General features: G+C 40.0%; 1 protein-coding gene across 1 annotated transcript in view; it reads left to right on the forward strand.

Moving 5' to 3' along the window:
• BTK (Bruton tyrosine kinase) overlaps positions 1 to 23,075 on the forward strand; it is a 35,051-nt gene that overhangs the window by 6,574 nt on the left and 5,402 nt on the right. The window contains exons 2-15 of the mRNA XM_066356099.1: positions 3,654 to 3,824; positions 4,336 to 4,434; positions 7,051 to 7,119; positions 8,654 to 8,735; positions 16,321 to 16,449; positions 16,732 to 16,799; positions 18,291 to 18,478; positions 18,916 to 18,978; positions 19,579 to 19,633; positions 19,924 to 20,003; positions 20,184 to 20,311; positions 21,171 to 21,245; positions 22,119 to 22,290; positions 22,810 to 23,026. Of these exons, the coding sequence (XP_066212196.1) occupies positions 3,684 to 3,824; positions 4,336 to 4,434; positions 7,051 to 7,119; positions 8,654 to 8,735; positions 16,321 to 16,449; positions 16,732 to 16,799; positions 18,291 to 18,478; positions 18,916 to 18,978; positions 19,579 to 19,633; positions 19,924 to 20,003; positions 20,184 to 20,311; positions 21,171 to 21,245; positions 22,119 to 22,290; positions 22,810 to 23,026 (1,566 nt within the window). The 5' untranslated portion in view covers positions 3,654 to 3,683. The remainder of the gene's footprint in view (positions 1 to 3,653; positions 3,825 to 4,335; positions 4,435 to 7,050; positions 7,120 to 8,653; positions 8,736 to 16,320; positions 16,450 to 16,731; positions 16,800 to 18,290; positions 18,479 to 18,915; positions 18,979 to 19,578; positions 19,634 to 19,923; positions 20,004 to 20,183; positions 20,312 to 21,170; positions 21,246 to 22,118; positions 22,291 to 22,809; positions 23,027 to 23,075) is intronic.

Here is a 23,075-nt window from a genome sequence, read left to right on the forward strand (position 1 = left end):
TAGTGTTTTGTCTTAGCATGAGTAAAGATAGGAGCCAAGTACTGATTCTGCAAGTAATATATATATATATAATTTATATATATTATATATAAATAATATATATATAAATTCTATATTATTACTATATATAGTCTATATTAGTACTATATATCTATATATCTATACTATATATATATCTATATTAATTCCTTGGCATAGTGGAGTCCATGGCCTCCACCTCAGGTGCTAAACTATAATATATATTATATATTGTATGTTATATGTTATATGTTATATGTTATATGTATATATATATTAATTCCTTGGCATAGTGTAGTCTGTACAATGGCTGAACTCTTACTAACAAACATCCTCTTTCTCAATTCTGCTCCATGGGGAGCTAGGAGGATGCAAAAGAGGGCTGCATGAAAATCTCTGTATTTGTAGTTTAATAAAGAGAACATTATAATGCTGGAATTCTATATATATATTTTTTTTTTCTGAAGGTGGAAACGGGGAGAGACAGTCAGACAGACTCCCGCATGCGCCCGACCGGGATCCACCCGGCACGTCGCTCTGTTGCGACCAGAGCCACTCTAGCGCCTGGAGCAGAGGCCAAGGAGCCATCCCCAGCGCCCGGGCCGTCTTTGCTCCAACAGAGCCTCGGCTGCGGCTGCGGGAGGGGAAGAGAGAGACAGAGAGGAAGGAGAGGGGGAGGGGTGGAGAAGCAGATGGGCGCTTCTCCTGTGTGCCCTGGCTGGGAATCAAACCCGGGACTTCTGCACGCCAGGCCGACGCTCTACCACTGAGCCAACTGGCCAGGGCCTGGAATTCTATATTTTAAATGAAGAGCTCTTTGTCTTTCTATTATTTTTTCTCCTCCTCTTTCCCTATATTAAGAACAGTGTGTGTGTGTGTGTGTGTGTGTGTGTGTGTGTGTGTGTGTGTGTGTAACATTCATGTCACTTTCATTTCCACCCCCTGAGTGAGGTGCAGGGTCAGCCTTCACAGTGCACCTTATGTGGTAAAATTGATTCTGTAGGCTTCTAAAATTGTTAGAAAAAAAATTAGGACCTGCTATGTTATATACTCAAAGAAGCTGCAAGTACTCTCTCACACATTGTCCATTATGTACCAACCTTCAGGAAGACAGAGAGATTGATAACTCTCCTTCCACATTATTGCTTGATGGACCAGTGGTGACTAAGGAAAAACTAGCACATTTTCAGGCTGTGGTTCCAGACAGAATCACAAGGAAATAGAAGAGCAGTCAAAGAAGGGGTGACCAGGCCATAGATACCTTGGGAATCCTCCAGCTTAATGATCTAGACTAGAGGCCATTTCACCCCTTGCTCTCAGAGACAATGGCTAGTGAGAGGCTTACTTCCTCATATTTAGACAAACACTAACCCTACCCCAATACAGACACTTGAAAGAGAGGAAGGCTCCCTGTTGTACAAATTGAATTTGTTCTAAAAATGAAAAAGAGCCAAGGCAGTTTCCAGAAGGACCTGTCTTATAGGAAACAAGAATAGCAGCCAACTGGCCCTGGCTAGTTGGCTCAGTGGTAGAGCATTGGCCTGGTGTGTGGAAGTCTCACATTTGATTCCCGTCCAGGGCACACAGGAGAAGCACCCATCTGCTTCTTCCCCCTTCCCCCTCTCCTTTGTCTCTATCTCTCTCTTCCCCTCCTGCAGCCAAGGCTCCAAGGGAGCAAAGTTGGCCCGAGCACTGAGGATGGCTCCATGGCCTCCACCTCAGGTGCTGGAATGACTCCGGTTGTAATGGCTCAGATGGACAGAACATCACCCCTGGTGGGCATGCCGGGTGGATTCTGGTCGGGCACACGCGAGAGTCTGTCTGTCTGCCACCCCCTGCTTCTCACTTCAGAAAAAAAAAATAACAGAGACCAAGGCTGTATGTAGTAAATGTTGGGCTTGAGGAGGGAGTATATCCACCAAGAGTGTATTCAGCAAATCTAAAGGTAAAATGTTGGATGTAATTTACTCAGTAAGAAAAAAAAGAAAAGGAGCATAACCGGATGTGATTTGTTGGGAAGCTTCGGATCCAATTTACTATGATATTCAGTTTCTTCAGGATTTTATTTTGTCTTCTGTAATTTGAGTCTTTGTGAAGAGGTACTGAATTGGAATTCACCGTGGAAATGAATGCAACATTGTTATAGGGATCTTGATGAGTTGGCAGCTCCTGAGAGTGAGAGTGGAGTATTATTAGTTGCTTACCACTACTCCTGTGTAAATGAATAATTTTAATGTTAAAAGAAATTTCTTTGATGTTTGAGCTGAATCTGAGTGTTAGAAAGAACTCTCATTGGTTCTACACCCCTGGTGTTTTTATAACCTATCTTTGTCTCCCCAGTATGATAATAGACCCTTCTCCTCAACAGAAAAGAGCAATATAAGTGTTGATAGCCTCAGACTTCAATATAAACCGCTCCCTGCTTCCCTGGTGTGAACAAAAATCTGTGCTTCACAAGTAAAAAAAAAAAAAACCCTGCTGACTTGATTTATTCTCCTTCCCTGGTGCCACCAAAAGCAGCAGTAGTTTAGTTTAAAAATCAAATCTTCCCAGGGAAAAAACGTACTACTAACAAAAATTGAAGGGAAATAGTGATTTTTTTCAGTATTTAGTATTCTGTTTTTTGTGACAGTATTTATATTTTCACTTTATCTTTCTAATGAAGGTTGGAAATTCATAATATAAGATCATATATAAACTTTAAGTGAATAACTGACTTGAAGTGTTGTTTGTTGTTAATTTTTTAAAAAAATGATTTCTTGTAACTTTCTTTGACTTTCTGTATTAATTACAGTTACATAAACTAAATCTTTCTGGGGTATCATAAGTTTGGAGAAACTAAACAAGTTACTTTTTATAAATAATCAGAGATAGTATCCATAAGAGTAAGATGATTGCATCATTTTTGCATGATGCCGTTTAAGAACTAATCTAAGCAAAAAAAGGTGGGGGAAAGTCAAAAAACAAAAACAACTTCCTCTCCAAAATTTGTTACTTTTTAAATTTTAGAACAAAGATTCTATCATTTGTAGCTCAGCCAGTGGGTGATGGGCAAAATCGGTTGAGCGGCAGTTAGTATTCGTCCATAACTGCAGGTGCAGCCTCCATATCCTTATTAAACCCCTCGGTTATAGACCCCAGTGGGACAATGTTTGAAAAGTTACATTCACCGTCTTGGAAACCGGGAACTGAAAGTCCAATATCTGCCTCAGTGGAGTTCTGGCACCTGCATCATCTCTTTTGGGGATATCAGTCAACAGCTGCACAGAGACTTTTGCTATTCACAGATTCTGTACTTATCATAAAAGGGTGGTTAGTATGAATTTGTCTCTAGAAATTACCAAGTACACAGGTACATGTCATTTGACATCCAAAGCATTCCACGGCCTTATACAAAAACTCAGTTTATATGGGCTTACAATGCAGAAGCAATCCCCCTAATTCAATGGGCATCCATTATACCTGAAAACTGACAGATATGGGGGCTGTGGAAGAATTGTGTCAAGGTAGGAAGAAGGTCCTTTGTTAGCTTTGCATGTCTCTGTTCCATTTGAAACTAGGTGGCTAAGTTGAGGGGGATCCAGGAGGGATGAGGATTAATGTGCTGGGTTGTCAAGAACTTTCATTGTCAACAGCACACAAGTGCGTTCCAGAAAGACAAAGCTATGGCTGCAGTCATACTGGAGAGCATCTTTCTGAAGCGATCCCAGCAGAAAAAGAAAACATCACCTTTAAACTTCAAGAAGCGTCTCTTTCTCTTGACCGTGCACAAACTTTCTTACTATGAGTATGATTTTGAACGTGGGGTAAGTTTCTCTGCTTTGAAACCTGAGTATTATGGACTTGGCCTTAGTTCTTTTTTGGGGAGGAGGTGGAGGCTTTTTGGTTGGAGAAGAAACGTGAAGGGACTTACGTACATTTCAAACTTAGCCTAGAATTAGCTATACCTATGTGGGACCAAAAATTCAAAGGTGCTAAGAAGCCATTGGGAAAATGTTACTATAGGACCTTGACATCGGTGAGCTCTCGTGAAATGATTGTCGAAAATAAAATCCAGGACTTGTGAATTGTTTTCTTATTTTTTATGATAAAGACACGCAGCCTTCCACTCTTCTGAAGCATTTCCCCTGTATTGGGTAGTCAAAGAAGGCTGAGATGAATAGATCTGGAAGTTGTTTTTTTTCAAAATGGCAAGTCCTGATAATAGAATGTGGGTGTCACCTCACTGTATTGAATGATTAGATAACAAAATCTAATCATCCGGTTTCTTAACCACTCTTAATCTTTCTCTATTTTCTTCCTCATTCTCTTTCTCAGAGAAGAGGCAGTAAGAAGGGTTCAATAGATGTGGAGAAGATCACCTGCGTTGAAACAGTGGTTCCTGAAAAAAATCCTCCCCCTGAAAGACAGATTCCGGTAAGAAGAGACCATTGATAAGGCATGGCTGGGAGGAGTGGTTAGGAAACCTGGAACTCTTCAATTCTCTGTAAATAGACGAGTGATGCTTCGCAATGTGGAACACACACACACAAAGCTTCTCTGTAACATTCTTCACTCTGTCCTATATTGCTTATACCGAGTGTCAGCATCTTTCCTTACATGTAGAACTCACTTACCCTGAAAAATTTGTAACATGGATTTCAAGATGGCATCATATCAAATGTTCTTTTTTTAAGGATTTTTTAAAAAAAATTATTGATTTTACAGAGAGAGTAGCGAGAGGGTTGGGGGAGTGAGAAGAATTGACTCATAGCTGCTTCCCTTTAGTTGTTCATTGATTTCTTGTTGTGTGTACCTTGACCAGGCAAGCCCAAGACTTTGAGCTGGTGACCTCAGCGTTCCAGGTCAAGGTTCTATCCACTGCACCATCACAGGCCAGGTCAAATTTTCAGACTGATCAAGATGATTGATTTTACTTCCTAAGTTACCAGGATCAGCCTTACAACCTTGAGTTAGTCTGAAAGCCAGAATCCTAGAGCTCTGAATCACAAGAAATTTTTTAAAAAATAGTTCTCTTATTCTTCTCTAGCTTCTCCTGGGCATACCGCCTACTGAATTAATTTTTTTGTGTGTGTGTGGCAGAGACAGAGAGAGAGAAAGGGACAGATAGGGACAGACAGACAGAAAGGGAGAGAGACGAGAAACATCAATTCCTTGTTGCGGTTCCTTAGTTGTTCATTGATTTCTCATATGCTCCTTGACGGGGGGGGGGGGTGCTACAGCAGACTGAGTGACCCCCTGCTCGAACCAGCGACCCGGGCTCAAGCTGGCGAGCCTTGCTCAGACCAGATGAGCCCAAAGCTGGCGACCTCAGGGTTTCGAACCTGGGTCCCCCGCGTCCCAGTCAGACGCTCCATCCACTGAGACACCGCCTGGTCGGGCTGAATTAATTTTTAAAATATAATTTTTTTCAGATTACAAGAGTAATGAATATTTATTATAGGAACTCTTGAAAATATAAAAAAGCACAAAAAGAAGATAAAATCATGCATAATCCCATCATCCAGCTATAACAACTATTAACAGGTTTCTGTATGTTTTTCTTCACTAGCAACACATACACACACACTAATATATATTTAAAATATAGAATTATATACTACACATATTGCTTTGCAACTTACATTTTCAATTTTATAATATATGAAAACTTTTCTCTGTGGCAACAGATACTCTTTAATAATGTGAATTTCATGACTGCATGGTATTTTTTTATCATGGATATACTGTATTATAATCTGTTTAACCAATTCCCTATGCCTGTACATTTAAGCTGTTTCCAACTACTTGATATTATAAACCATGTTAAAGGAACATTCTTGCATACATATTTATGTATTTTTATTATTCTTTTTCTTGTAATAATTTTTTAGAAGTAAAATTTTGTCTTCTCTTTATGAAATCTGTGCAATTTGGTTTTTAAATTTTTTAAATTCTATTTTGTTTTTTTGAAGTGGAATTTGAATTTCATATACTCCTACAATCTATGGATGAGAATATCTATTTTTCTACATTTTTTTCAATACCAGATATTTTAAATATTTGTTAATTTGGCAGCCAAGAAAAATGGCATTTCATTGCTGCCTTATTTTGCGATTTTTATTACTCATAAGGCTGAACAATTATATGTCTACAGTTCATTTATATTATTCCATTTGAGAATTGTATTTATTTTTTCCCATTTCTATTAAAATATTTACATTGTCACTAGTACTTTTTAAAGAGGTCTTGATATATTAAGCATATTAATTATTTAACCATTATATATATATATTGAAATTATTTTTCAGATTTTTATTTATCTGTTAATTTTGTTTATGGTGTTTTTACCATACAGGCTGTGAAAGTCTATGTCATCAAATTACTTCACCTTTTTCTTAATGGTTCTAACTTTTACCATTATATTAGAAAAGCCTTGCCTGCCACAGGATTATATACTCTGTTGTTTGTTTCTCATTCATTTCTCTTTATATATATTTAGCTCTGGAATCCATCCAGAAATTACCTTGGTGTGTGGTGTGAAATAGCTACCTAACTTCTCCCACCACCACTAATATCAGTGGTTAAATGTCTCAGTACCATTTATTGAGTAAACTCCCTTTCCTCGATTATTTGGGAATTCCTGAGTTTTTTGTTTCATTTGTTTTAATTTATTTATTGATTTTAGAGAGAAAAGAAAGGAGAGTGAGAGACAGAAACATTGATCTGTTCTTGTATGTATCCTGCCCAGGGATCCAACCTACAACTTTTGCATAGCAGAACAATGCTTTAACTAACCAAACTATCCAGCCAAGGAGATTCTTGGGTTTGTTTGTTTGTTTGTTTGTTTGTTTGTTTGTTTTAATAAGTATGTGCTGGATCCTATGGATATATGTTCTTCCTGGGTTATAGGAAGCAGTCACTAAGTATTTGTACTGTCTGTGCAGGAGAGCCTTATGGAGCTACTGCAAAAACCTCACAGTACCAAAAGATATCCAGGAAAAGCAATGCATCAACCAATAACTACCATGATTTTTTATTCTTTCATTGCAGAGAAGGGGTGAAGAGTCTAGTGAAATGGAGCAGATCTCAATCATTGAAAGGTTCCCTTATCCCTTCCAGGTGAGGTATTGTCTCTCAGCAACTCTCAAAGGGACCTGTAATATTGACATAATCATTAAGGATGGGATGTGGTGCAAAGGGAAGGGTACTAAGTCCCAGGAAACAAAAGTTGAGGTAGACAAGGAGGCTGGACTGAGAAATGAGACTTATATAATTCAAGAGTGTTTGCTTTTCTATTTTCCCAATCTAACATAGTTTCTTTTAGTCTTTATACCTCAAAAGACTCCATTATGGCATTAATTCTATTATGGTATACCTTGTATATGATAACTGCATTGAGAAAGATGCTCTGTCGAGTGAGCATTTCTCTTCCTTCTGATTCTGCCTATCTGTACAATGGTGGTCATGTGGGGTAAAAAAGTCAGAAAAGGGGAAGGGAAGAGTATTAAGAAGTTTGATATGGGGAAGGCTTATTAGACTTATACAGAACCCTAAATTCTATTCTAGTCTGGAATGACTGAAGGGCCACATAGACGTATGCTTTGTAGATGCATTGTAAACCATAAAGGAGAATAAGAGATTTAATTTTCAATTTGCTTGCTTATGTCCTGAGAACTCTGTAGGCCACTTGTCATGAATATAGCAGCCTCTGAAACAGTGAAAGCCAGAAAAGGAAGTGGAAAGTCTCAGGGGAGGGGGCTTTCTGTCATGGATTTATGAGCACAGCAAGACTAACAAACAAAAAAAAATGTAAAAGGATTTTGTTCATGTTCTTGACTATATCAAAGTTTACAAAAACTGTAAAGGAAGCATGTTTTAGACATAGTTTTGTTATCATTGTGTTTTAATAAGATGAAGTTGTCTGGTTGGGCTCATGGGAAAAGCTAACCAGCAGATAATTCAAAAATTAATTTACATTTGACTTTATAATCCAATAATGTAAGGTCTATTAAGTTTGTGAATAATCTAATATGTTTTATACACCTCTACAACAACTAGTATGGTGACTTGTACTTGTGAGGTGTTAAAAAATGATAGTTTGATTAGATAATAGTGCTTAATATATACTTTACTCTTTTTGAAGTAGATTTGTGGTTCCATGTTTGGTTTACTTTGGCTAATATTGGCAAAGGGAGGCCACTAGACAGTAAGGGGAAATTAGTCATGCATTAAAATTTGGCTCCATACTATCCAAGTGAAGAATCGATATGTACTAACCAAGACTTAAGTTATATAAATCATCAATTCTCTTTTATACAAACTCAAATTTTAATAGGATCTTAATAAACCCTTTGTTTTCCTGTCTTTACCACTGGCTGAGGGAAACATTATGAACTAAGTTTACACACAAATTGAAACATAAGTCAAGAGAACCTAGAATTCAATAAGCTTCTAAGTCTTATATCTCTGGATATGAATTGCTTAAGGATTTTGCAGATAATCACATGACTCTTGCCCAGCTGCTGACTAAAGACCCTTCTTTTCTTTGTTTTCCACTATGAATATACAAAGTTGTAGCTTAAGATTAATTACTTCAAGGTCTTTCCTTTATTATGAATTCTAACTGCTAAAGTCTGTGTGTCCATTGTCCCAGGTTGTATATGATGAAGGGCCTCTCTATGTCTTCTCCCCAACAGAAGAACTGAGGAAACGTTGGATTCATCAGCTCAAAAATGGTGAGGATTATTTAGAAAATAAACACATTTCCAAATAGAAAAAGAAAGGAAGAAGGGAGAAATGGGAAGGTGGAAGAAAGAAGGACAGGGAGAGAGAGAGGGGGGGGGAGGGAGAGAGAAAGAGAACAGAAATAAAAGAAAGAAAGAGAAAGGAAGAGAGAGGTAAAGGAGAAATGGGGAAAGGAAAGAAGAATAGATGGAATGAAAAGGTGAAAAAAGAAGAAAGAAAGAATAGAGAAGTGGAAAGGAATGAGGGAGAGAGAGAAGGGAAGGAGGGAAAAAGAGGAAGAGAAAGAAAGACTTTTCTAATATTAGTGATGCAGTTGAGTTTAATATTCCATCATATGAATAAAAGATCACAGGCCAGAATAAAAATTTCAGCCCAGTTCCACCCTATCTCTGTAGTGCAATGTTGTAATTGTAGGTATCTCTACTTCTCTATTTATAAAAATGTCCCATTCTTTACACTTGATTACAATGGTGATGGGGTGCAGCATTCAATGGTTATTGCAATATTTTAAATTCTAAGTATGAAATATCTAGTTACAAAATAAATGAGTTAATAGACGTCAGAGAGTGCTTGAAGTCAGAGTAGAGAACCTGATTCCAAACCCTCTTTTACCACTAATAAGCAAGTGGCAAATAAATCCAACAAGCTTCTTTGAAGTTTGATTTCTTCTTTGAATTAAGAGTAATAATTATGCCTGCCATACCTACCTCTAAGTTTGTCCTAATGATCAAATGGTGTAATATATGTGAAAGCACATGGAAACCTACAATGCATTGTACAAGAAAGCACTGTACCTATCTTCATTGTGGAGAAATATTTTCTAAGGAATTATTTCATGTTCCTAGCATGGTGAGGATCTAAACTTGAAAATAGTTTCAGCATTTCATATAGACCATGCAGTGTGCTCAGATAAACTTAACTGTAAGTACTTGTGGTACAGGATGCATGCACACATATTTGTGTGTATATATAGCCACATGTCAAGTGACTGAGAGATTAACTGGTTGAGTTGACATCAGGAAAGGCTGCCTAGAGAAACAGGAAGGATGACAGACTGATAATGGCATGGTTGGGTTATTGCATGACAGCTCTTTGTCTTAATAACATTTAGATTCTGATACTTGGTGGCTGGCTGCACCAGCTTTGTCCACTTCCTTGAATGCAAGTCAATTGGTCGAAATAAAAATTACCAAATCTTCCAAGCTGAAAGAGGAAAGGAATAAGGACAAGAAGGGTCATTTATTAAATTCCTGCTATGTGCCAGGCACCAAACTAAATATGTTACCTTTATATTCTCACTTAATTCTTATAGAAACCTTGGGCCAAAAACAAGAATAATAATAACTAATGCTTAGCAAGCACTTACTATGTACCAGACTCTGGGCCAAGTACTTCGAATGTACTAGCTTAATAAATCCTCACAATAAGCTTATGAAGTATGTATTATTTGCCTATTTACAAAGAAGGTACTGAGGCTCAAAGAGGTTAACTTTTCCAAGGGCAAACAGCTAGTGAGCGAGGAAGCCTGGATTCTTATCACATCCCTAAGTCTGTATGATTTGAGACTAAGCTCATAATATAGTTTTATGCTGGTTGATTCTCCAGCCCAGAAAATGTACCTGTAGTTGTGTATAAAATACAGTCATGCACTGCCTAGGGGCATTTTGGTCAACAACAAATTGCATATACGATGGTGATCCCATAAGATTATAATGGAGCTAAATCATTCTTATTACTTAGTAACATCATAACACAATATGTTACTCACATATCTGTGGTGATGCTGGTATAAACAAGCCTACTAAGCTACCAGTCATATTAAAGTACAGCAATATGTTTATGTACAATACATAATACTTGATAATGATAATAAATGAAAATGTTACTGATTTATGTATTTACTATACTACATTTTAATTGTTACTTTTGGATATACTTTTTCTACTTATAAAAAATGTTTGCTGTAAAACAGTATTTCATTTTACATCAGCAGCGGCCTCATGATCTTGCATTTACCGTGTCTCTTAATTGAATCATTTTTTTTTGTCCTTGACTTAATCTTGTATAGTTTTATATATAGTAACATGCTATACAGGTTAGTAGCCTAGTAGCAATAAGCTATACTATAAGCCTAGATGTGTAGTGGCTACAACATCTAGTTTTGTCTCAGTATACTCTATCATGTTTATACAACAACGGAATCACTTAACAACACATTTCTCAAAACTTATCTCCCTCATTAAGTGACACATGATTGTATTCTACAATAAGTCTATGCTGAGTATTACAAATAAGTGGTATCTTGAACCACACAGTTCAGTTCTTGACATGTTTTGAGATAACAGGCCTGCTTTAGCCCTGGGGTACAAAATAAACAAGTGCTTCAGTAGTGCTTATTATGATCCAGGATCCTATAAGTTCTTTACATGTATTAACTCATTTTTTCTTCATATTGACAATATGAGGCAGTTATTTTTTTTTATAATCCCCATTTATAGATGAGAAAACTGAGAAGAGAAAGATTAAGTAACTTGCTCAAAGGAACTCAGTCAATAAGTGGCAGAGTCAGGCTTTGAATTCCTTGCTCTGAATGAACAAGTTATTTCCAATCCAGGGAAATATTTACAGAGGCTGAGATAGAGCTCCAGAGGGCATATATATGTGTATTTATTTCTTTCTCTCCACAGTGCCCCATACAGTACCTTAGACATAGAAAGAGAAAAATAAACAGTTTTATTAATTGATTTTTCTGTGGGGGTACACAACCACTACTAACGTGCGCTCCACATTGATGGATAGCTAGGATTTAGTTTGGAAATAAGGCGAGGTAGATATATTAGCTGAGAGAAAAACAAAAGAATAAAAAATGTGGTATGTACAAGTTAGTAACTTCTTTACACTTCAGATACTAATTTCAAAACCAGTTGTGCCTGACCAGGCAGTGGCACAGTGGATAAAGCATCAGACTGAGATGCAGAGGATCCAGGTTTGAAAACCCAAGGCTTGAGCACGGGCTCACCGGTTTGAGCACAGGGTCACCAGCTTGAGCATAGATTTGATCCTATGGTTGCTAGCTTGAGCCCAAAAGTCACTGGCTTGAGCCCAAGATCACTGGCTTGAGCAAGGGCTCACTCGCTCTGCTATAGACCTCCTCCCCTACCCCCCGCAGTCAAGGCACATATGAGAAAGCAATCAACGAACAACAAAGGAGCCGCAACAAAGAATTGAGGCTTCTCATCTCTCTCCCTTCCTGTCTGTCTGTCCCGCTCTCTGTTGCTCTCTGTCTCTGTCAAACACACACACACACACACACACACACACACACACACACACAACAAAAACAAAAAACAAAAACAAAAGAACAAAAAAAAATACCAGTTGTAAGTTGGCCCAACAAATATTTATTGAGTGCATACTCAGTAAATTCCAGGTATGAGTAATGATCAAGGATAAGAATGTTCAACTTGTAAACTAAATTTGTTGATACACATGTTAACCTTACTATGTTAATTATGCACTGCTATTAAAGTGTATTATATTAGGTAAGTAAAATTACCATAAAAATAAAGTCAAAACAAACAAACAGAAAGCACAACCCCTTCAGTTGGGTCATTAGTGTAGGGAGGTACAATTCTGCCTTCCCTTCCTTTTTGTTGTACTAAAGGCATTCTTTTTCCAATTGTACCAGACCTGGGGGTATGTCTTATTGAACCTGCATGGGCTGACAACATGCGTCAAAAAGCCAGGTGCCTTGCAACAAAGACCATAGTTGCTGGGATATTTAAATGCAAGTTATTACAACCCCAGGACAAACCTAGGTGCTAGCTATGCCAGTAGTGAAACAGTCTAAAAGCTATAAAATTCCGCTCTAGTGATGTTATCAAATTTTAGGGTAAAATGCACCAATTAAAAATCACTAACATGAGAAGGGAACTTTGTCAGAATCCTGGCTGCCTCTGCCGTGAAGAGGGACCCCCCTGAGGTGCTGGATCTAGTGGTGGTTAAACAGTTGTAGACAAATGTGGTTAGCTGTATATCTGATATCTTTGAACTTTATGATATGTAAGTTATACCTCAATTTAAAAAGTAGAGCTGCCATATTCAGCTGCCATCTTTTCCTCCCGAGTGGCACTTTCCATGCAAAGGTTATACACCTGAGTACTTAGCCTTGAGCTCTCTTCTTTCATTTCCTTGAACATGGCAGTGAACACTTCTATGTTATGGCACAGATATTTGACAATATTCACTCTAGAATCTTTGTTTATTCAAGGCTCAGTAGAACTTATCCTAATTGCAACTTTAAAAATAAGCATGTTATATGACCTCACCAAAATGAATGAAAGAGTGGTCTTGGCAAAACTCCAGCAACCAGTATGGGGAGGAATAATTCATTCATTCCTGAAACAAGAATTTTAGACATTGTTCTCATAAATGTGGGTATGAGACACCAGTCCATCAAGTAGTTGGAGAATGTGCACCAACCATTAGTGTTTCCTGAACTGGGTTGGCCTTATGCATTGGTGAAGTAAGCAGTCTCTTCTAACCTTCTCACTTGAACACTGTCTTAGCTCAGGCTGTCATAACAAAATACCATAGACTGGATGACTTAAACAACAAGCATTTATTTCCCACAGGTTTGGAAGCTGCAGAGTCTCAGATTAAGGTCTGATTTGGTTCCTGGTGAGAATTCTCTGCTTGGTTTACAGACTGGCCTCTTTCTCACATGGCAAAGACAAAGAGAATGTCTCTTTTGAATGTCTTCTTATAAGGGCACTAATCCCATCATGAGATCTCCACTCTCATAACCTAACTCTCTCCCAGAGGCCCAATCTCTCAATACCATTATATTAGGGGGCTTTTTTCAACATGAATTTTGGGGGAAAACAAACATTCAGTCCATAACAGACACTTTGCTTTTGCAATTTTCTCCTATGTAGCTGGAAATACTGGCTCTGGATTAAACAACAGAAAAAGGGCGATCATCTTAAAGGGACCTCTTAAAAGGCAGACATTACTTGGTAATAAAGGGTGTGTGCTGGAGGTGAAGAGGGCAGGAAGTCTTATGTTCCCTCATTAACATATTAGCATACCATAGTTTATCAGAGTAACTGCTTGTTAAGAATTCTTGGTGTATCTACTGGTGTTCAAACCTGCACTCAAGGGTCTTCAAATCCCTGGGTAAAGGGTAGTGTCATGGGGGGAGTGGTAGTGGGTGGAGGTGATGGGAGCAATCAGGTCTCTTGAGGGAAGTATATGAAATATTCAGAATTTCCAATGCCTGGTAATAATAAAAGTCAGACAGATGTTTGTTTATTTTTACTATTATTTTAAAATTATTTATGGATGATACAGCCCCTTATAACCTGCACCCTATCTCAATAGCTCTCACCATCCTGCACTTGAAATGATGATGCTTAAAAAGTGAAGGGTGAGGGTGGACAAGGTAGAGTAGTTAGAAATCTTCAAATCCAGGTTTGGAAAAACATCATGCCAACACTTAAAAAAAAGACAGCACTTTTATTCCTTTATACCTGGCCACCAGAAGCTTCTAGGACTCCCCCAAAGCCGTAAGTGAGTGGCATTGTGACTAACCAGCTCTTAAGGACTGAGATTGGTCTCTACAGAGGGAGGTTTTGTTTTGTTACCTTTTAATTAATTTATTTACTTTTATTTTTATTGTTTTTACAGAGACAGAGAGAGTCAGAGAGAGAGATAGATAAGGACAGACAGACAGGAACGGAGAGAGATGACAAGCATCAATTATCAGTTTTTCGTTGCTACCTTAGTTGTTCATTGATTGCTTTCTCATATGTGCCCTGACCGTGGGCCTTCAGCAGACCAAGTAACCCCTTGCTCAAGCCAGCAACCTTGGGTCCAAGCTGGTGAGCTTTGCTGAAATCAGATGAGCCCACGCTCAAGCAGGCGACCTCAGGGTCTCGAACCTGGGTCCTCCGCATCCCAGTCCGACACTCTATCCACTGCACCACCATCTGGCAGGCATTTTTGTTACCTTTTTAAAAAAAGTTATGTAGGGCTTCTTAGCAGTAAAAGCTGAAATGTGTATGTCCTCAAATGTGCATTTTCTTTTTTTTATTTATTTTTTATTTTTTATTATTCTGAAGTTGGAAACAGGGAGGCAGTCAGACAGACTCCCTCATGCGCCCGACCGGGATCCACCCAGCACACCCACCAGGGGGCGATGCTCTGCCCATCTGGGGCATCGCTCTGTTGCAACCAGAGCCATTCTAGCACCTGAGGCAGAGGCCACAGAGCCATCCTCAGCCCCCCAGGCAAACTTTGTTCCAATAGAGCCTTGGCTGCAGGAGGGGAAGAGAGAGACAGAGAGGAAGGAGAGGGGGAGGGGTGGAGAAGCAGGTGGGCGCTTCTCCTGTGTGCCCTGGCCGGGAATTGAACCCGGGACTCCTGCACACCAGGCCAACGCTCTACCACTGAGCCAACCGGCCAGGGCCTTCAAATGTGCATTTTCTTTCTTTTTTTTTTTTTTTTTAGATTTTATTTATTCATTATAGAGAGGAGAGAGAGAGAGAGAGAGAGAAGGGGGGAGGAGCAGGAAGCATCAACTCCCATATGCACCTTGACCAGGCAAGCCCAGGGTTTTGAACCGGCAACCTCAGTGTTTCCAGGTTGACGCTTTATCCACTGCGCCACCACAGGTCAGGCTAAATGTGCATTTTCTTAGGCCAGCCTAGGTCTTTGCTCCAATGTAAATTATTTCAATTCTTTGTCTTATTGTCAGTTATTTCAGTTGTCTCTGTTTCTCTCTTATCTAACATGATTCCAGCATGACTTGCCTAATTGATTTCATATTAAGATTCTTGAGATGCCACAGCATTAAAAACTCTAATACTAATTCCTCCTGTCCACAGACCACTCTATTCTTTGCAAAGTACTTTGGCTTCTGGGAGACCTTTTGAGCCTCACAACCCTGAAAGGGAAATGGAACTGCTGTATTTATCTTCCGTGATGAGCTTGATCCACTTTGGTGGCCCTAAGATGATTGAAACCATGTTTATTCTGGACAGAATCTAGAGACAGAATCACCTTCCTTTGCCCCTGAGCTCACTCTGTTGACTAGTCTGTTAACACAGAAAGCCTGGTGCAGAAGTTGTCACTAAGGCAAATATCTCTAAAAGATGACTCAAGGAGCTGGGACATTGGTATATTGAAAGCTGGAGTGAGATTTTGGCATGGGCGAATTGTGTCCCTAATCTGGAAAAGAACACCATAAACAACCGCTGCCTTACAAGATTGTAATGGCCATATGAGAAAACACAGATAACATATATTTGATCTAGAGATATCAGATATTCTTATCATGCTAGTCAGCAGATAGTTATCATGACTGACCACTGAAGAGAAATGCACAGGAACTTTCTGGGGCCAGGCATGGGACCCAACTGGCCCTGTTGTCTGCTTCCCTTCATGGTGGCTGATGAAAAGGCAGTTGTTTGAAGGTCATCACTAAGCTTAGTTTAAGAGGAAAACATGCAAATGGTGGATTCTTCTGCATGTCAGATGTGATCGTTCCCTATTTTCTCTTCTCTTCTATTACAGTAATCCGGTATAACAGTGACCTGGTACAGAAATATCACCCTTGCTTCTGGATTGACGGGCAGTATCTCTGCTGCTCTCAGACAGCTAAAAATGCTATGGGTTGCCAAATTTTGGAGAACAGGAATGGAAGTAAGAGATCTGATCAATATCACTTCTCCCTCCTTTGACTCTATTGTGCACTTTTTCAAGGGTCTATCAGACTCAGGTTTGTACATTTTGGCCATTGGACAAAAGGGCCTGGGAGGGGGAGAGCTGAAATCCAGTCAGTGTTCTGTTTTCCAAGTTGTGAAACCTGCCATGGGGCTGTAATCACGTAGACTTTTCCTAACCTGCCTAAAGGCACTGTAGAGGAGAGCAAAGTCCCTGGCCAGGTCGTTTTCTAAGATGCATCACTGGTATCTTATTTTGCAGGCTTAAAACCTGGGAGTTCTCACCGGAAGACAAAAAAGCCTCTTCCTCCCACACCTGAAGAGGACCAGGTATACAGGGAAATTGGGCACTGCTACTGCTCAAATAGAAACATATAGTCACCCTGGAAAACACACTGGAGTCTTAGAATTTCCCTGGAACTTGATACTGTTCATTGATAGTCTTTCTGAGACAGAGAATTTGTCCTTCTAATTAGGACTTCCTCTTCAGTAGAAAGATAGAAAGCTATTCAGAAGTTCTTGGTAACCATTTAATCTAATCACCTGTTTAAGACAAAACAAAGCCCTCTTTTTTTTAAATGAAAGGTGTTTTCAAACATAAAGTCGAATTTAATTGTGACCACCCATACACCCAATACTTTCATCCTACCACTACTATATTACTTCAGACTTGTTTTTTGTTTGTTCATTTGTTTTGTTTTTGTTTTTTACTTTTTGAGATCTAGAAAGCCCATCCTCATATACAGGCATACCTTGGAGATATTGCAGGTTTAGTACCAGACCACCAAAATAAAGCGAGTGGTAATTTTTGGCTGCTGGAGGGTCTTGCTTTCAATTTGTAAGAAACATAACATCTGTGAGGCACAATAAAGCAGGGCAGAAATTATTATGCTCATTCTACAAACAAGGAAGTTGAGCACTGGCTGGGTTGCTCAGTTGGCTACAGCACCCACCCAATGTGCCCAGGTTGTGAGTTTGATCCCTGGTCAGGACACATACAAGGATCAACCAGTGAGTGAATGGATGGGTTGAACAATTTGATGTTTCTCTCTGTCTCTCTCTCTCCCTTCCTCTCTTTCTAAAATCAACAAATATAAAAATTTAAGAAAAACAAACAAGAAAACTGAGATTCATAGCCACTTAGTAAATCCATGTACCAATTTATTGCTGAATAGGTTTCCATATTTTTCCTGTACATGCTTTTTGTCTGGAAGCTTTAAAAATACTGATATCTGGCCCTGACCAGGCTGTGGAGCAGTAAATAGAGTGTTGGACTGGGATGTGGAGGACCCAGGTTTGAAAGCCTGGGGTCGCTGGCTTTAGTGCGGGCTCATCTGGCTTGAGCAAGGGGTCACTCGGTCTGCTGTAGCCCCCTGGTCAAGGCACATATGAGAAAACAATCAATGAACAACTAAGAAGAACAAGGAGCCACAACGAAGAATTGATGATTCTCATCTCTCTTCTTTCTTGTCTGTCTGTCCCTGTCTCTCTCTGTGTGTCTGTCACACAAAAAATTACTGATATCTGGGTCCTATCCCCAGAAAATTTAATGTAATTGGTCTGGGAAACTGTCTAGATATCGAGCTTATTAAATAAATGCTTCCTACATTATTCTGATATTCACTCCAGCCTGAGAACCCCCACATAAGTGCTTATAAATAGATGCTATAATAGGAGTTGATTAAATTGAAAGAATATACCTTTTTATTATGCCTGATTTGGGTTAGAATGGTGTCTCTATTAAGTGAGAGAGTTGGGAGAGAAGAAGAGAGTACTTGACATCTAGCCAAACCACTCTACTTTTTTCTCCTACTTATACAGATCTTGAAAAAGCCACTACCCCCTGAGCCAACAGCAGCACCAGTCTCCACAAGTGAATTGAAAAAGGTTGTAGCCCTTTATGATTACATGCCAATGAATGCAAATGATCTACAACTGCGGAAGGGTGAGGAATATTTTATCCTGGAGGAGAGTAACTTACCCTGGTGGCGAGCCCAAGATAAAAATGGGTGAGTCCATACAGCGCCCTCACTGAGCCTTGTGACTGCCCACTCCACACAAGTGCAAAATTTCCCTACTTAGTATCCTTACTCGGGATTATTTCCTTACTTGGTATCCCAATCAGAAATCATTCTTCGCGCACCAAAGTGAATAGGCTGTTTCTCCAAAAGCTTCCCAGAGTGCAGCTCTACATATGGTAATCTCTCTGAGCCTGTAGGGTCTGGCCCACATGTTGTAATGCACAAATAACTGATGGCGCATGTGCAGAAGCCACACATTTCACCAGCCTAGCTATGCATCTGCAACATGATCCTCTTAGAGGGAGGGGCATGGTTTATATACCTCCATTTGAGATTGGTTCTGAGCTCAGGGATATGGGCATATGAATCCATCTCTCCCCAGGATGAGGTCTTCTGGATGATCCATCGCAATGTTTCCTCTACAGGCAGGAAGGCTATATCCCTAGTAACTATGTTACTGAAGCAGAAGACTCCATCGAAATGTATGAGTGAGTATGCTTATGTTTCCAGCACACAATCTTCCAGGAGTAGTATAATATACTATATACTTAATTTTGTAGTTTCAACAAAAATTTGATTTCTATATACTTATTAAAATCACTGCCAACTAGGTCAAATGATGGCATCACCCCAAGTTAGTGCCTATATCTTACCCTTGCCCCAAACAGCCTCTGCTTATGAGAGCTGGAGAGATCACCACACTCCCAAAATTCAAAAGAACCACACTCATAGAAAGAGTTGAAGGCCTGATAGGAAACATTTGAAAGGGTGAAAATATCAAACTTCTGCCATTTTCCTTTTTTTCTAATCATAGAAGTGGATTGTCCTTGAGTGCCCTGTTCCTGATCGTTTCCCTGAAACCTTCTGCCACCTGCCTTTGCCCTTTACTCTCCATCTCCATAAATTTTCATCACCAAGTGGGCTTTGGGAAAAGGATGCTGTTGTGCTTTGCCCATGATAGGTACCCAGTGAATAGGAGTTGATTAAATTGATTGAATCACTAGGATAAACAAGGCCTGGAAGGCACTCTAATCTTTGAATCCATTACACCATGGCCTAGGAGCCATTCAAGCATTCTCCCTCTGCAGGTGGTATTCCAAACACATGACTCGGAGTCAAGCTGAAGAACTGCTAAAGCAAGAGGTAAGTGTGCAACAACCACAAGCAAATGACATTCTCCTTGCACAAAAAGTGAGGATCCTGAATTGCGGGCTTGCTGCTGCCTGCCACTTCCAGGAAAGGCAGTGTCAAAGCGATCATTTTATGGGGTCCCAATTACACTTTTCAGTATCAAATGCAATGAGGCTGCAGCTGAATCATGGAACTTGGCAGTAAAATCGAGGGTTGTTCTGTTTTCTGCCAGATTTGGGCAGGTGGAATGCAGACGTGAGTACCACTTCCTCCTACAGTCAGGTTCTTTTCTTTTGTTTCAGGGGAAGGAAGGAGGTTTCATTGTCAGAGACTCCAGCAAAGCTGGAAAATACACTGTGTCTGTGTTTGCTAAATCTACAGGGTGAGTGCCGCTGTTCCAAGGCCCTGGGGCCAAAGGACAGGGGTGCCCACCCAACAGCTCCTTAATGGTGTTCCCCTCTTATTTCCTCTGTCCATTAAACTAAAAACTCATCTGACTTCACTTCTTGGGTCCTGTGTGACCCCTGTACCCAAGTCGCTGACTTACAATCCACTTCTTCAGGGACCCTCAAGGGGTGATACGCCATTATGTTGTGTGTTCTACACCTCAGAGCCAGTATTACCTGGCTGAGAAACACCTTTTCAGCACCATCCCTGAGCTCATTAACTACCATCAGCACAACTCTGCAGGTGAGTACCAGGGGCACCAAAGAAGGGTGTGACAAGCAGTAAGAGAAGCAATTCAGAACAAGATAATGAGGGGAAGAATGAACCTCACAGGGCAGTCAGTACAATTTGGCTGTGAAAGTCAACCCCTATGATGCTCAGTGGAGGTCAACTAAAGAGGTGCTCAAAGGCAGACCTTACACCCATAGAAACTGACTTCTTCTTTGGTGATTTATGCTCAGTGCTAAGAAAAGATAGAAGGAACTGGTAATTAATCAATCAGCAAGTATTCATTGAGTTACTACTGTATACTCAGCAACTTCTTCGGTACTAAAGGAGAATGCAGAAAAATTATTAACTGAAGTCTTGGCCCTCAAAAAATATAATGTTAGAAAACAGTTTGTAAGTACAGTGTGTCTCACTTAATGTTACCGATAGGTTCTGTGACTTTAAGCAAAATAATGTACAGCAAAACCAGTTTTACCATAGGCTAATTGATGTAAGCAAGTGTTAAGTTCCTACTGCAGCTTATCAACATTATAATGAAATGATTTTACACAAGGACCTGCTGTAGTGTAGACATTCTAAAAACTGGAAGATTGGTGAGGGAAAAAGCTTCATGGAGAAGGTAGAATGTGAGTTAAGCCTGGGCTGGGAGGTGGGGCTATATTTAGTTGCGGAATGTATTGCAGTTAGTACTTTCTCTTTTTTGTTCCTGAAAACTCTTTTATTAGAGGAGGAAGTTCCAGAAGAATTTGGGTTCGTGTAGATCTTCTGGGGATCAAAATGTACTAGAAATAAGTGTGAGGTTTTAAGCAAGGGTGTGTGAATTATTCTACCCCCTATGCTGCACCATGAACATGACCCCCTCTGTATGTTTCAGGACTCATATCTAGGCTCAAATATCCAGTGTCTCAACAAAACAAGAATGCACCTTCTACTGCAGGCCTGGGCTACGGTAACTGCTTATTTCTCTAGGGTAGGGTAGACTGGCCATTTGCAAGGACTACTTACTTACTTATTATTATTATTATTTATTTTGAGAGAGAGAAAGACAGGAAGGGAGAGAGATGAGAAGCATCAACTCATAGTTGAGTCACTCTAGTTGTTTACTGATTGCTTCTCATATGTGCCATGACCGGGAGCTCCAATTGAGCCGGTGACCCTTTCCTCAAGCCAGTGACCTTGGGCTTCACGCCAGTGAGCTTTGGGCTCAAGCCGGCAACCATGGGATTATATCAATGATCCCATGCTCAAGCTGACGAGTCTGCACTCAAGCTGGCAGTGTCGGGGTTTCAAACCTGGTACATCAAGAGTCCCAGTCCATGCTCTATTGACTGCACCACTACAGGTCAGACAACAAAATTTATTTAACGGTTTTTCTCCCTCTGGTGACTCCTAGTGGGACTGCAAAAACAAATTCATAAAGGAATTATTTTTTTTTAATTGTGGTAAAAAAACCCCAAACATGATCATAAAGGGTTGGGTTTTTTTAGAGGAAGATAAGGGAGAGAAGAGGAGGAAGAGAGAGAAATGAGAAGCATCAATTCATAGTTGCTTTCACTTTAGTTGTTTATTATAATTATAAAGGGTTTTAAGAGATAGTGTAGTCTATCTTCTTGCCTTATGGCTGGCTTGCACTTAAAATTCCCAGATTCCTCCAGCCAGTAATCCCTTGTCTCTGAGATTTATGTGAGCAAAGATAGAGAATTTCCTGAGAATTTCCCTTTTACTGCTTACCTATTTCTGTCCCCAGTAGGGATTCTTATCTGTTTTTGGAATGACACATACATGACTCCCAAAAATTCACACTAAGGCTTTGCTGTTATAGGATCATGGGAAATTGATCCAAAGGACCTGACCTTCTTGAAGGAGCTGGGGGCTGGACAATTTGGGGTAGTGAAGTATGGGAAATGGAGAGGCCAGTATGACGTGGCCATCAAGATGATCAAAGAAGGCTCCATGTCTGAGGATGAGTTCATTGAAGAAGCCAAGGTCATGATGTGAGTTACAGCCCAAGCTCAATTCTCAATCCAGTTGTTGGAGTCTGGGAATTACCAGGACAATCCACCGTGGTTTAAAGTGACTTTTAGTGAGACAGAGATTTGGGACCAGGGCCTGAGGTCAACCTTTGATTTTGGGAGTCCTAACTTCTAAGGTAATCATTTATCTGCATTAGATATTGGTTGAGATTAGTGTTGATCATGGTGCTTACCATCTCAGCAGCATTTCAGAGTGGTTGTAAAAAATGAGACTTTCAAGATGAAGACTGATTCTGATTGAGCCTTAATGTTCATTCAGCCCTTGATCTGTCTCCTATACTGTTGATGGACCCCAAGTCCCTGCTCACTCTCACATATTAGGCACTGTTGGGATTTAGGGTGGGAAGGAGGAAAATCAACTTGTTATTGTGGTCCCTTATCTGATACTCTAATCCCAAACCAACCCCTTTCTACCCCAGCCCTTTTCTGACTGGTATGCAGAGCCAGAAGGGGAGGACTGGTTCATTGCCTCTCCTGTAGGAATCTTTCCCACGAGAAGCTGGTGCAGTTGTATGGCGTCTGCACCAAACAGCGCCCCATCTTCATCATCACTGAGTACATGGCCAACGGCTGCCTCCTGAACTACCTGAGGGAGATGCGCCACCACTTCCAGAATCAGCAGCTACTGGAGATGTGCAAGGATGTCTGCGAAGCCATGGAGTACCTGGAGTCAAAGCAGTTCCTCCACAGAGACCTGGTGGGACCTCAGCAGGATTAGCTTGGGATCAAGGGCTGAGAGGGTAGAA

This window comes from Saccopteryx leptura, chromosome X (assembly GCF_036850995.1).
Source record: "Saccopteryx leptura isolate mSacLep1 chromosome X, mSacLep1_pri_phased_curated, whole genome shotgun sequence".
Classification (NCBI taxonomy): domain Eukaryota; kingdom Metazoa; phylum Chordata; class Mammalia; order Chiroptera; family Emballonuridae; genus Saccopteryx; species Saccopteryx leptura.